General features: G+C 42.5%; 2 protein-coding genes across 4 annotated transcripts in view; one reads left to right on the top strand and one right to left on the bottom strand.

The window, feature by feature from the left end:
• LOC132206360 (placenta-specific protein 9-like) overlaps positions 1 to 13224 on the top strand; it is a 60600-nt gene that overhangs the window by 19814 nt on the left and 27562 nt on the right. Inside the window, exon 1 of one of the 2 annotated variants that reach the window (XM_059640259.1) lies at positions 12740 to 12790. The exons of the other annotated variant lie outside the window; for it this stretch is intronic. Within the exon in view, the coding sequence (XP_059496242.1) occupies positions 12755 to 12790 (36 nt within the window). The 5' untranslated portion in view covers positions 12740 to 12754. Of the gene's footprint in view, positions 1 to 12739; positions 12791 to 13224 lie in introns of those variants that run through there. 2 annotated transcript variants of the gene reach the window in all.
• The window catches only part of LOC125467578 (L-threonine ammonia-lyase), a 52447-nt gene that overhangs the window by 28646 nt on the left and 10577 nt on the right, over positions 1 to 13224 (bottom strand). For both annotated transcript variants that reach the window (XM_048563642.2, XM_048563643.2), the window contains exons 2-4: positions 12473 to 12818; positions 7577 to 7693; positions 2064 to 2305 (exon numbers count right to left, since the gene is read on the bottom strand). In XM_048563642.2, coding sequence (XP_048419599.1) covers positions 2064 to 2305; positions 7577 to 7693; positions 12473 to 12818 — 705 coding nt within the window. The remainder of the gene's footprint in view (positions 1 to 2063; positions 2306 to 7576; positions 7694 to 12472; positions 12819 to 13224) is intronic.

The following is a 13224-nucleotide window of genomic DNA, read 5'->3' as shown; positions in this document are numbered from 1 at the left end:
TAATTTCACAAAGAGTCACACAAATAGGCCATTTGGCCAAACTAGGTGTGGTTGATATTAATGCTCCACTCCATCATGCTGCCTTCTTTCTTCATCTATCATCAAAATCTTATATTCTCTTCTCCCTGTTTCATTTGCCTTTAATTATGTCATATTATTCACTTCAATCAGTCCCTCTGGTCGCAAGTTCTATATTCTCATTACTCTTTGGGTAAAGATGTCTTTGTGAATGAGTTTACTCCCAGCACTATACCTGGACATTGTTTCCACTTAGTAAGTTGTGAGACTTTCTTGGTTGAATTAGTGTCCCTCTGGGAAATCATGTGCACTCATATCTTTCCCAGAGATCCTGGCAGTGGAGGAGGTACCTGAACGATGACAAAGGCTCAGAGCATTTAGTCCTTAAGAACATTCTTGATTAATAACTATAATCACTGATGAAGGTATCAACCTGTATTGAAGAACATGTGTCTCAAGTGCACAAGCAACAATATTCTACATCAAATCCACAGCACAGAAACAGGCCATTCAGTCCAACTGCCACATGCTGCTGTACATATTCCATAGGAGTCCAACCAGTCTAAATCCCACTGAAGAAGGGTTATAACCAAAACATTGACTTCTCCTTTCCTCTCGATGCTGCCTGGCTTATTGCGTTCTTCCCGTCTCCTGTTTGTCTATCTTAAATCCCACTTTCATCGGATCCCTCGAGTATCTCCTTTCAGTGGAGTATAAACATTGGCAAGGCCCAGTTGGGTTAACAGCCACAGTTATATAAAGCCTCTCCTTAAATGCATCTAGGCTTTCTGCTTCAGCTTGTCCATTATTCTAGCTTCTCACCATTCCCTTTGTGAAGAACGCATCACCGTTCCTTCAATAGCACCTTCCAAAACTACTTCTATCACCTAGAAGGCAATTCTGCAGATAAACGCAGCTGTTCTCAGTGATCAGTTTATTTGCATGATTCAGGGAATTCTGTACACTACTTCTGTAGGTAATCACTAGGGCTCCGTACCCACGGCACATTTTCACCTTGCAACATCACCCACAAGTTGTCTTTTAAAGGCAGACACCATCCTGACTTGGAAATATATTGCTGTTCCTTCATTGTATTGCACAGCAACCCCCTAACAATACGTAGGTGTGTCTACACCAAATGGACTGCAGCGATTCAAGGAGGCTGCTCAACTTCTCAAGGGCAATTAGTACTGGTCTTGCCACAGATGCCCACATCTAGTGAATAAATAATAGGAACAAAATCCTCCAAATTTTGCACTTGAACTGTTAACAGCTTATTCAGTAACTGCCCTTTCTTCTGGACTCACCTGAAAATGTGAAATTTTCCATGTCACCATTTTAAACTCCAGAATTGTGAACATCTCAATTCAGTCTCCTTAGCCAAAGAGTATTCAGAAATGAGGAATCTCTATTGCCACATTCCAGCCCCTCTCACAAACGTCAGTTTTAAAAAGCCTGAGTTACAAGATGTCTTCCTGATCCAGCAAAGACTATTTTACCAAGAATTATATTTCCACATGATTGACTGTCTCCATCCACTGGGATTTTTGGAAAATCTGACATGTTTTAATGGTTGTGTCATTTTAATGTCTGTAAAATGGAAACAGTTGCATTTAAATAGCACTTGTCATGACCACAGGCATCTCAAAGTGCTTTACAATCAATGAAGTACATTTGACGCGTGGTCACACTTGTAATGCATGAGATCTGCCAACCTGACTGCATGCAGTATGCTTCAATAATGTGATAGTGACCAGATAATCTGTTTTTTTTTTGAGATGTTGATTGAGGGATAAATATTGACCAGGACAACAGGGAGGCCCCTCCCTTTCTTCTTCAGAATAGTACTCTGAGATGTTTTATATCTACTTGGGGAAGGAGATGGGAAAAAAGGTAGCATATCTGATAACATAGTATTCCTTCAGTATTGCACTCAAGTGTCAACCAAGATTGTTTCTGACCTTGAGTCCTGGAATAGGTCTTAACCCAGAACTTTGTGACTTAGAGAGAGATAAGAGTGACACAAGTACAATTTAGTAACTCACTCCTGCAGATAGAGGTAGCCATTCTCAGTGGCCAGTTTTTTTGCATGGCTCCGGGAATCCTGTACACTATTTCCGTAGGTAATCACCAAGGCTCCGTACTCACGGCATGTTTTCACCTTGCCTGGTGAGGTGTTGGTAGGCACAATAATGAAGACAGGGATGTGGAGCTCTGTGGCATGGTGTGCCATGGCCTTCGAGAAGTTGTTGTCCGATGCCAAAATCACACCCTTCCTCTGCTGTTCCTACAGAATGAAACAGGACAGCTCATTGACTCACATAGTGCAAATGCAGAGTCATTTAGTTTATCCTACATGTACTGGCACTTTGAAAAAGCTATTCAATTAAGCACATTTCCCTTCCTCTTCCTGCCCAGACAGATTCTCTCAACCACCATTCTTCCTGCTCTCTGAAGTCTATTTACAAAGGTTTTAAAGAAACAACTTTTCAAGCTGCACAGAGGCTTTTTAGGGTGAGGGAGACAATGAGTGATGGTAATATCATTGTACTATTTATCTACAGGTCTGGGCTAAAGCACAAGGGACATGGGTTCAAATACCGCCATGGCAGGTGATGGAGTTGATATTCAATTAATAATTCTTGAATATAAAGTTGGTCTCAATAGTAGTGACCATGACAATTATTATATATTGTTGTAAAAACCCATTTGCTTCACTAATGTCATTTAGGGAAGGAAATGTGCCATCCTTACACAATCTGATCTATATATGACTCCAGGTTGGCAATGATGTAGTTGAATCTTAACTACCTTCTGAAATGGCTTAGCAAGTCAATCATTCAGAGGCAATTAGCTGTGACAATACTATGGTATTAAGAGATGTATTTTGTCTTGGATTTTATGAAGCGAGGTTGAGACGAGCGGTCTGCTCCAAGACAATAAACAGCTTGCAAGGCCTTGGGTTCTTGCTTAAAGTGAAACAGTAGAAGCAGCATGAAGGGGTTGAGTCAAATTCCCACAGAACCAGGATTTCAGTTTAACTTTCAGTAATTGCTGGAGTCTTGATGGTGGATGTGGAAGCTGTTATTCTTCTCTCTGTTACCGCTGAAAACTTGTGTTCTCTTCCTGCTGCTAGAACTGCATGAGAGATAATCTATTTTACTGAATTTGCCTTTGCAGAGGGTGTGTTTATGGGGTGTTACCATATCGAACAGTTGCTGTTTAGTAGTTAAATAATCTATTATTCTGTTACGTTTTCTGGTAGCATTATTTCAATTCTTCTTTCCTTTGTTTGTATTTTAAATGTAGTGTAAGAATAAAGTGTGTTTTGCTTCAAGCCAGGTAGTTTGACCAATCAAATTGCCTTCTGGAATAGGAAGAAGTTGGGGTCTAGCTCTCTCCTTAATATATTCTGAGGAGATTTGGTCTGGTTCATAACAAAAGACTTGCAGCAAATGCTGCCCTGACCAGCAACATACAATAGCCCATGAACGTAACACTGCAACATGCCATCAATCTGATGTGTGGAATTGTTGCGCAGCTTTCCCTGGGCAGCCTTAATAAGCTATTCTGCCTTCCTGTACAGCTACTCCAGAAACCTTTCATGCAGCATACACAGCATTGAACCTGACCACGCCTCTTGCCAGATACATTGCGTTGCTGTCCTCTGAGAAGGATGTCATGGGATGCCAAACTAAACAATGTTCTTCATTGTCAAATCTCAGTGAATTCAGGTGCTGAGTCACTTTACCCCTTGTCCACTGATCCTATTTCCTGCTCACTAAAACCTTCTGGTTTAGTAATCAAGTTTAATACGACCCTAGATAACAAGATATAGAGCTGGATGAGCACAGCAGGCCAAGCAGCATTATAGGAGCAGGAAGGCTGATGTTTCGGGCATAGACCTTGGTTCTAGCTTGGCCTGCTGTGTTCATCCAGCTCAACACCTTGTTATTTTGGATTCTCCAGCACCTGCAGTTCCTATTACCTTTAATATGACCCGAATTGGGCTGCAAAAATTTTCTACTGTTACAGCTAGTCATTTACTGTTAAACTGCCAGGTTAATTTAAAATGTGAGGCTGGATGAACACAGCAGGCCAAGCAGCATCTCAGGAGCACAAAAGCTGACGTTTCGGGCCTAGACCCTTCATCAGAGGGTCTGTAGCCCTCTGATGAAGGGTCTAGGCCCGAAACATCAGCTTTTGTGCTCCTGAGATGCTGCTTGGCCTGCTGTGTTCATCCAGCCTCACATTTTATTATCTTGGATTCTCCAGCATCTGCAGTTCCTATTATCTCTCAGGTTAATTTAAATCCCAGCTTTATGCATTTAACAACTGCTGATTCTCCAGATATTTTACTCCTACTGACAACATCCTATTGTACAGCCCAATCCAGTGCTTTATCTCATTTTCAATCTTAAATGAGGCAAATCCTGGAACCTCTTACGAGTTCATCAGGTGCAAATCACATTGACACAATATTCCACAATTCTGCTGTTATCATGTATTGAATAGAAAAATTCTTAATACTATAGTTTTCCAGCAACAGTTTGTAGATCATTTATGCCAGTATTTCACAAATACTGTGGTTCTGAGGGTTTTCTAGATGGTAATGTATAGTAGTTTAATTGTTCTATGTAATTACATTAGTCTGGTAAGAAATCCGTGTAAACTTGTTTGATTGCTTAAGTCTGTGGGTGCGTTAATTTTGGAAGGGATCTAAGCGCTTTGTTGCGAACATGTCTGTTGAAATTCCTGTAATTTTTGATATGTTTTAAAGCTCTAGGGGACATTGGTTATACCACTTTTGGAATGCTGCATTCAATTCTGGTCTTCCCGTGATAGGAAAGATATTGTTAAAGTTGAAAGAGTGCAGAAAAAAATGACAAGGATGTTGCTGGAGTCGGAAGGTTTGAGCTATAGGCAGAAGCTGAATAGACGGGCTATTTTCCCTGGAGTGTCAGAGGTTGAGGGGTGACTTTACAGAGGTTTATAAAATCATGAGGGGCATGGGTAGTGTGAAAGGCCAAGGTCTTTTTCTCAGGGTAGGGGAATCCAAAACTAGAGGGCATAGGTTTAAGGTGAGAGGGGAAAGGTTTAAAAGGGACCCAAGGGGAAACCTTTTCAGGCAGAGAGTGGTGCATGTATGGAATTAGCTGCTGGAGGTGGTGGTGGAGGAGGTTGGTACAATTATAACATTTAAAAAGCATCTGGATAGGTACGTGAATAGGAAGGGTTTAAGAGGGATATGGGCTTAATGCTGGAAAATGGGACTAGATTAATTTGGGATATCTGGTTGGCATGGACGTGTTGGATTGAAGCGTGTGTTTCCATGTTGTAGAGCTCTATGATTCTGTGTTGGCAATAAGCGCTGGCCCAGCCATTCACATCCACCTCCCATGAATGAATTTTAAAAAAGAACTAGAGGCACTTTTACATTGTTCTGATGTGATCCAGCCATCTGGAATACTAAGGTTTTTGAGTAGATTTGTAGTTGGGGTTGTGGATGTTGAGGTTGGTTGGCTCACTGAGCTGGTTCATTGTTCTGCAGATGTTTCATTACCCTGCTGGGTAACATCATCACAGCATCCTCCAGTGAAGTGCTGTCGTGTTTTCCCGCCTGGCATTTAAACACTGTCTGCTCAGCTGGGTTACCTTGTTTCCGGTTTTCCTTCACGGTGGACTATATATAGGGTCTAGTTTGATGTGTTTGTTGATGGCCTTCTCAGTGGAGAACCAGGCCTCTAGGAATTCCCGTGCTTGTTTGACCTGTTGTAGGATCCTGCTGTTTCACAAACTGGTGATTTTCCTTATCCATGTGGATGGAGACAAGTGAGTATTGGTTGTGTCTTTTTGTTGCTAGTTGGTGTTGGTGTGCTCTTGTGGCCAATTTTCTTCCTGTCTGTCCAATGTAATATTTGTTGCAGTCTTCACAAGGAATTTTGCATATAACGTTAGTTCTGTCCATAAGGAGTAACGGGTCTTTGATTCAGGCTAGCAGGTGGTGCAGGGTTGATGTGGGTTAATTCTGATGCCCAGTAGTCATAGGGGACCCCTAAGACTTCTAGTAGGGTAATGAACCATCTGAAGAACAAGGAACGAGCTTGGCGAGCGAACCAAGCGCAACATCTAGAATACACATCATCCAGTAAATACACAGCAAGGGTAGTCTGCAGGCATGTGAAAGATATGAGCCACTGATGCACAACACTGCAAAATCAAGCGCATATGAAAGAAGAGAACAGAACCCTCATCTCTACTTCTCGTGTGATGTCACAAAACCAGACAGGCTCCTGCCTGCATACCACAAGTTGTCACAATATTGTGTTTTAAAACAATGCTGTTGTTTTGTTTGATTAGCATGGATGTCAGAAAGGTATTAGATTCTGAAAAGAAGATTACTGTGGTGATTTTATAACACATAATAGAATGTTTCCAAATAAACGTGTATGATTATAATATGGAAAAGTCTATGCTTTTGTTTCTTGAAGAAATTAAAGTATACTTCTTATATTTAATTTTAAATGCGCATACGTTTATTACTTGAAAATTGCTGAAGGCAAACACTTCTTGTCAAACTATTCTTTATTACACATCAGGATATTTGCAAGAATACCAACATAAATGGCATAAAATTGCTTACTGTATGCAAAGAGAGTGCTGATTGGTTGCAAGTGGCCTCCAAATATTGGAGGTGTTGCTGTGGAGAATGTATCAGTTAGATGTTGGTTGATGGTTAACTGCTGAGCATTGTTTAAATTTAAATCAACAAATTGGCACTGATTGGTCAAGGCATTGCTCTGAGAAATGAACCAGATACTGGCAGTTAGCTATTTTGATAAGTTAAATCCAAAGTGTCATGTGTGTACATTTTTTTCCTGTTTACAATGAACAATGTACATTAATATTCTGTAGCTTCCAATACACTAAAGTGTTCTTGCCAACCAATCAGCCCTCTCTTCTCATATAGTATAAAATATTGTTCTCTTTAAGTTTGGTATTATGCAACTTGATGAGTGTAGAACAAAAAGCTTCAACAAAATGTGTATTTTTTCAGCAATGTTCTGTTCAGTACTCCCAATAACTATACATTTCTTATTTAAATATTGAGAAAAGGTTAAAAAGTCACTCACCTAACCTACTAGCCTCACTCACACGTTCCAGTAATCATTGTTTAAACCTTTTCACCTTTCCTTTGAGCTTTTCAAATTTTAATATAACAATTTTCCAGATCAGGAGAAAATTACTGCAGATGATGGAATCTCAACTGTAAACTAACAATACTGGAGATAACAGCAGGTCAGGCTTGCTTTCTCTCCATGGACGCTGCGAGATACTGATCTCCTGCAATTTTTGTTTCAACCTTTCAATCAGTTGTGATGTGAAATCTACACCCAAGATATTAACTGGTAATTTATTTCTTTATAGATGTTGACTTTCACTGTATTTTCCCATTTTTCTTTTAGTTTGCATTTGAGATTCCTGCATTTGCAGCACTGAGTTATCTTTCTATCAAGAATGATGGACTAGCCGAGACAATGAATCTTACTTTCCGTACCTTTGATAGTGATGTTAGCAAGTACCACACCCCTCGCTCTTTCACAGTGCCAGTATAGTGTAGATATTCCTTCTTCAAGTAAAGATCCATCCCATATTGCTTAGAGAGCCTGGAGTACTGGAAATAAAAAAAAGTGTATTTCCTAAGTAACTGAGGCCAAGGTTTATTGGCTTTCATTAAGTTGTTGACAAGTTCTAAATACCCATCAAAATTTTAGCAAACATTTCTGTGAGTGTATGAAATACTGACTCAAAATTGAGTCAGAGAATGGTAGGAAAATGGCTGTCAAATTTGAATAGCACCTTTTGGTGTCAGAAGGTCCTGTGCTTGTGTCCCACTGTACAGATTTTGGCACATAATCAACATGTGACCCAGCAAGCTATCATTCAAAATTCAAGTGGAGTGAAAGACTTTATAAGGAGGTGTTCCACCAATCAGTGGCTGATTCTCTTCCTCATTTTCTGCTGATAGGTTCACTAGTGACCTTGGAAGGGAATGGCAGTCTTGTGGTCAGGGCGAGTCGGCAATGTGAAGAAAAGACATTTAAGTACAGATAACTATTACACACAAACATTACATTCATAGACACATAAGTATATGGGCTAACATTAAACTATTAGCTTATAACAAAGAGCACTTTTGTTAAGTGTCATGCTTCAAGTGATCCAAGGTGAGACAGCATATGAGGCCTTTAGACCTTCGGATCAAACGCTTAGATACATTGATATCATAAATATGCATCTTAAAAGGTATACTGGCAGTGAGACAGAATGTTTCTCTTAAATAAAAAGATTTCCCGTGCTCTGTTACTTACCCAAAAGAGCAAATAAAAAGTTTAATTTGTAAACTCTGTTGCCAGGCACTTCTAAAATGTCATTTTTATTGATTAGACATTTAAATGATCAATTTCAATGAATCACAAAAGTGTTATGGTGCAGAAGGAGGCCATTCGGCCCATGATGCCTGCTCCAGCTAACTAAATGTGCATCAGAGATAATGGGAACTGCAGATGCTGGAGATTCCAAGATAATAAAATGTGAGGCTGGATGAACACAGCAGGCCAAGCAGCATCTCAGGAGCACAAAAGCTGACGTTTCGGGCCTAGACCCTTCATCAGAGAGGGGGATGGGGGGAGGGAACTGGAATAAATAGGGAGAGAGGGGGAGGCGGACCGAAGATGGAGAGTAAAGAAGATAGGTGGAGAGGGTGTAGGTGGGGAGGTAGGGAGGGGATAGGTCAGTCCAGGGAAGACGGACAGGTCAAGGAGGTGGGATGAGGTTAGTAGGTAGCTGGGGGTGCGGCTTGGGGTGGGAGGAAGGGATGGGTGAGAGGAAGAACCGGTTCGGGAGGCAGAGACAGGTTGGACTGGTTTTGGGATGCAGTGGGTGGGGGGGAAGAGCTGGGCTGGTTGTGTGGTGCAGTGGGGGGAGGGGATGAACTGGGCTGGTTGAGGGATGCAGTGGGGGAAGGGGAGATTTTGAAACTGGTGAAGTCCACATTGATACCATATGGCTGCAGGGTTCCCATATTCCGCCTGGGAACCCTGCAGCCATATGGTATCAATGTGGACTTCACCAGTTTCAAAATCTCCCCTTCCCCCACTGCATCCCTCAACCAGCCCAGTTCATCCCCTCCCCCCACTGCACCACACAACCAGCCCAGCTCTTCCCCCCCACCCACTGCATCCCAAAACCAGTCCAACCTGTCTCTGCCTCCCGAACCGGTTCTTCCTCTCACCCATCCCTTCCTCCCACCCCAAGCCGCACCCCCAGCTACCTACTAACCTCATCCCACCTCCTTGACCTGTCCGTCTTCCCTGGACTGACCTATCCCCTCCCTACCTCCCCACCTACACCCTCTCCACCTATCTTCTTTACTCTCCATCTTCGGTCCGCCTCCCCCTCTCTCCCTATTTATTCCAGTTCCCTCCCCCCATCCCCCTCTCTGATGAAGGGTCTAGGCCCGAAACGTCAGCTTTTGTGCTCCTGAGATGCTGCTTGGCCTGCTGTGTTCATCCAGCCTCACATTTTATTAACTAAATGTGCATGTTTTGTTTTGCAATGTTTTATTTTGCCCAGAACTCATGTTTACTGTTGTGATATAGCTTACTTTTCGGAAATATGCTCACTGGTTCCCTGGGTGAGAGGGAAATTGAAATGGTACCAACCCTTTTTTAAAATCACGCTATGGCCAGATCTCCTCCAGTTCTACAATTCACCTGAGATATCTGATCTGATGGCTTCTTGCACATCCTTTTTTTAAATTGCTCCACCATTGGTTCCATGTCTTCAGCTGCTTAGCCCCAGCATGGGAACTTCTTCCCAAAAGTTTTGTGTCACATTCCTTAAAACAACCTCTTTGAAAAACTTCTGGTGTTTAATTATTTTTATTCTATTATGGGATGTGCGAGACCAACATTTGTTACCCATTCCTAATAGTCCCTTAAATTAAGTTGCATGATCAGCCATATCAGGATGGTTTAACAGTCAACCAAAAATTGCTGTTGGTTTGCAGTCAGGTGCAGATGGCAGATTTTCTTCCCTGAAGGACATTAGTGAACCAGATTGGTTTTCTAGATCAACTGATGATAATTTCATGGTCACCGTTACTAAAATTAGCACAATGCTTGTTCTAGATTTTGCTGTAATATTTTATTTAAGTGTTTAATGCCAAAGTCTTATTTATAGTACTCCTGTGAAGTGCCTTGAACACTTTATGTTGAAGATAGTATATAACAAATGTTGTTGGAAGAACTGGAAGAAAGGATTAGAGAACTGTCAGTAAGGGAAGGTAATGCCAAGATTTTGAGAAAACCTCTTGCAGCTGAATCTAGGATTGAAAGTATAAAAATATTACTGATTGTTCACTACTGTCCTTTTGGGAAGGAAATGTGCCGTCCTACCTGAGGCTGGATGAACACAGCAGGCCCAGCAGCATCTCAGGAGCACACTCCCTCACCCCTATCCTAGGCCCCAAGATGACTTTCCACATTAAGCAGAGGTTCACCTGCACATCTGCCAATGTGGTATACTGCAACCACTGTACCCGGTGTGGCTTCCTCTACATTGGGGAAACCAAGCGGAGGCTTGGGGACCGCTTTGCAGAACACCTCCGCTTGGTTCGCAATAAACAACTGCACCTCCTAGTCGCAAATCATTTCCACTCCCCCTCCCATTTTTTGATGACATGTCCATCATGGGCCTCCTGCAGTGCCACAATGATGCCACCCGAAGGTTGCAGGAACAGCAACTCATATTCCGCTTGGGAACCCTGCAGCCCAATGGTATCAATGTGGACTTCACCAGCTTCAAAATCTCCCCTTCCCCCACCGCATCCCAAAACGAGCCCAGTTCGTCCCCTCCCCCCACTGCACCACACAACCAGCCCAGCTCTTCCCCTCCACCCACTGCATCCCAAAACCAGTCAACCTGTCTCTGCCTCCCTAACCTGTTCTTCCTCTCACCCATCCCTTCCTCCCACCCCAAGCTGCACCTCCATCTCCTACCTACTAACCTCATCCCACTTCCTTGACCTGTCCATCTTCCCTGGACTGACCTATCCCCTCCCTACCTCCCCACCTATACTCTCCTCTCCACCTATCTTCTTTTCCTCTCCATCTTCGGTCCGCCTCCCCCTATTTATTCCAGAACCCTCACCCCATCCCTCTCTCTGATGAAGGGTCTAGGCCCGAAACGTCAGCTTTTGTGCTCCTGAGATGCTGCTGGGCCTGCTGTGTTCATTTTATTATCTTGGATTCTCCAGCATCTGCAGTTCCCATTATCACTGCCGTCCTACCTGGTCTAGAGTATATGAGATTCCAGACCCACAGCAATATGGTTGACTCTTAACTCTGAAATGTCTGTTCAGAGGTAATTGGGGATGAGTAACAGATCTTGACCTTGCCAGTGATGCTCACACCTCATGAAAGAATAAAAGAAAATAATAACATGACCAAAAGCTTTGTTAAAGAGTTGTGTTTCAACCGGAGTCTTGAAGATGGAAAGGGAAAGGCGTTTTGGATGTCTGTCTTGGGGGTGGATGTTATTTTTCAGAAATAAGGGGCAAGATATTAATGTGAAGTAACAGAATTGGGGCTGCACAGAATTGAAAGTGTTCAGAGGGCTTGATGTGAGAAGCCTTTGGAGCGTTCACGTTCTAATTGGAAACTGACACACAGGTGGAGTGGGCTGTGCTGAGGGAAGTGTTGAGTCCCATTGCTGAAACTAAGTAGGGGGAGCTTTTCTGTGCAATCTAATGCAGGGTATGTATGACTCAGAAGTATTTGAATTGACAGGGTTGGGGTTTGAGAGGGAAGAGGTACACTGATATGATGATATGGCTCAATGGCTAGCACTTACTACCCAGAGTCAAGAGGGTTGCAAGTTCAAGCACCACTCCTGAGACTTGAGCAGGTGAACTTTGGTGTAATGCTGAAGTCATGCTGCACTGATGGAGGTGGCTTTATTTGGGGTGAAGTATTAAACCGAAGACTCCTCTGCACTTTCAGATAGATGTAAAATATCATATGGTGCTAGTTCAAAGAGAGTCCTACCTGGTTATCCCTCAAATCAATATTATTAAACAAACAGAATATCCTTATAATTATCATTAATCATATTGCAGTGTGAGAAAGCTAGCTCAGCAAACATTGGCTGCTGTACTTCCTATGCTACAACAGTGACTATACACTAAAAGTAGCTCATAGGTTGTGAAGAACTTTGGAACACTGAACTTGCAGAAGGCACCATATAATGTAAGCCTTTCTGTTTTTGCTTTTGGAAATTTTCAATGTTCAGTGCACCTATGGAGATGCTAACTTTAAGCCTCAGACTGAGTGAATGTGAGCCCAGCATTCACAAACAGGACTCACACTGCGAAAGGTAGCTATCAACTTACTGTGCAGGGGGTTTTCTGGACTCCATTTGAGATTTTGAAAGCTGCTACACTGATGTCCTCAAATTGGAATTTTCCGCTGTAGTTTCCTAGGATCCGGTTTGTCTTGTACTCTGGCATGTTTACGGCATTGCTGAGCTGTGTCTCTGAGTGGCCCGTAACGGCTATTTCACAAGTCTTGACGTCTTTTTCCAGGTACTCATCCTCCCCAAAGTCCTTCAGCCTCTCCGGATTTATTGCCCTGGGCTGGAGCAAGGGGCACCCATTCACAATTTGGCCATCCCGATGGTGACGGGAATCACTGCTTGTAGATGGACACTGGTGAGCCTGCTGTCCCCCATTTTCAGAACTGTTAAAAAAATACAAATAAGGAAATATTGTTGTCGAGTAGTAATGCTGGGCTTACTTTCCTAGGGTGTAGATGTGACAACAGCACCTACACCACTTAGAAGAACAGCAGGGGACATGAGAAAACCATTAACTCCAAATTCACCTCCAAATCACACACCATCCTGATTTGGAAATATTTGCATAGTTGTAGTCCTTGGGTCAAATACTGGAACTTCCTCGCAATATCAGCGCCGTACCCTCACCACTGCTAGACCACTGTGAGTTGCCATAAGGGCAACTAGGGATGGGCAATAAATGCCAACCTCTCCAGTATGGCCACATACTGAGAATGAATAATTTAAAAATGCTGCACCCTCTTGGAAATAAAACAACAGATTTGAATGATTAATCAGAGTGCTTCCTTT

The sequence above is a fragment of the Stegostoma tigrinum genome, chromosome 37 (assembly GCF_030684315.1).
Source record: "Stegostoma tigrinum isolate sSteTig4 chromosome 37, sSteTig4.hap1, whole genome shotgun sequence".
Lineage (NCBI taxonomy): Eukaryota > Metazoa > Chordata > Chondrichthyes > Orectolobiformes > Stegostomatidae > Stegostoma > Stegostoma tigrinum.
This window is presented reverse-complemented; position numbering and strand designations above follow the sequence as displayed.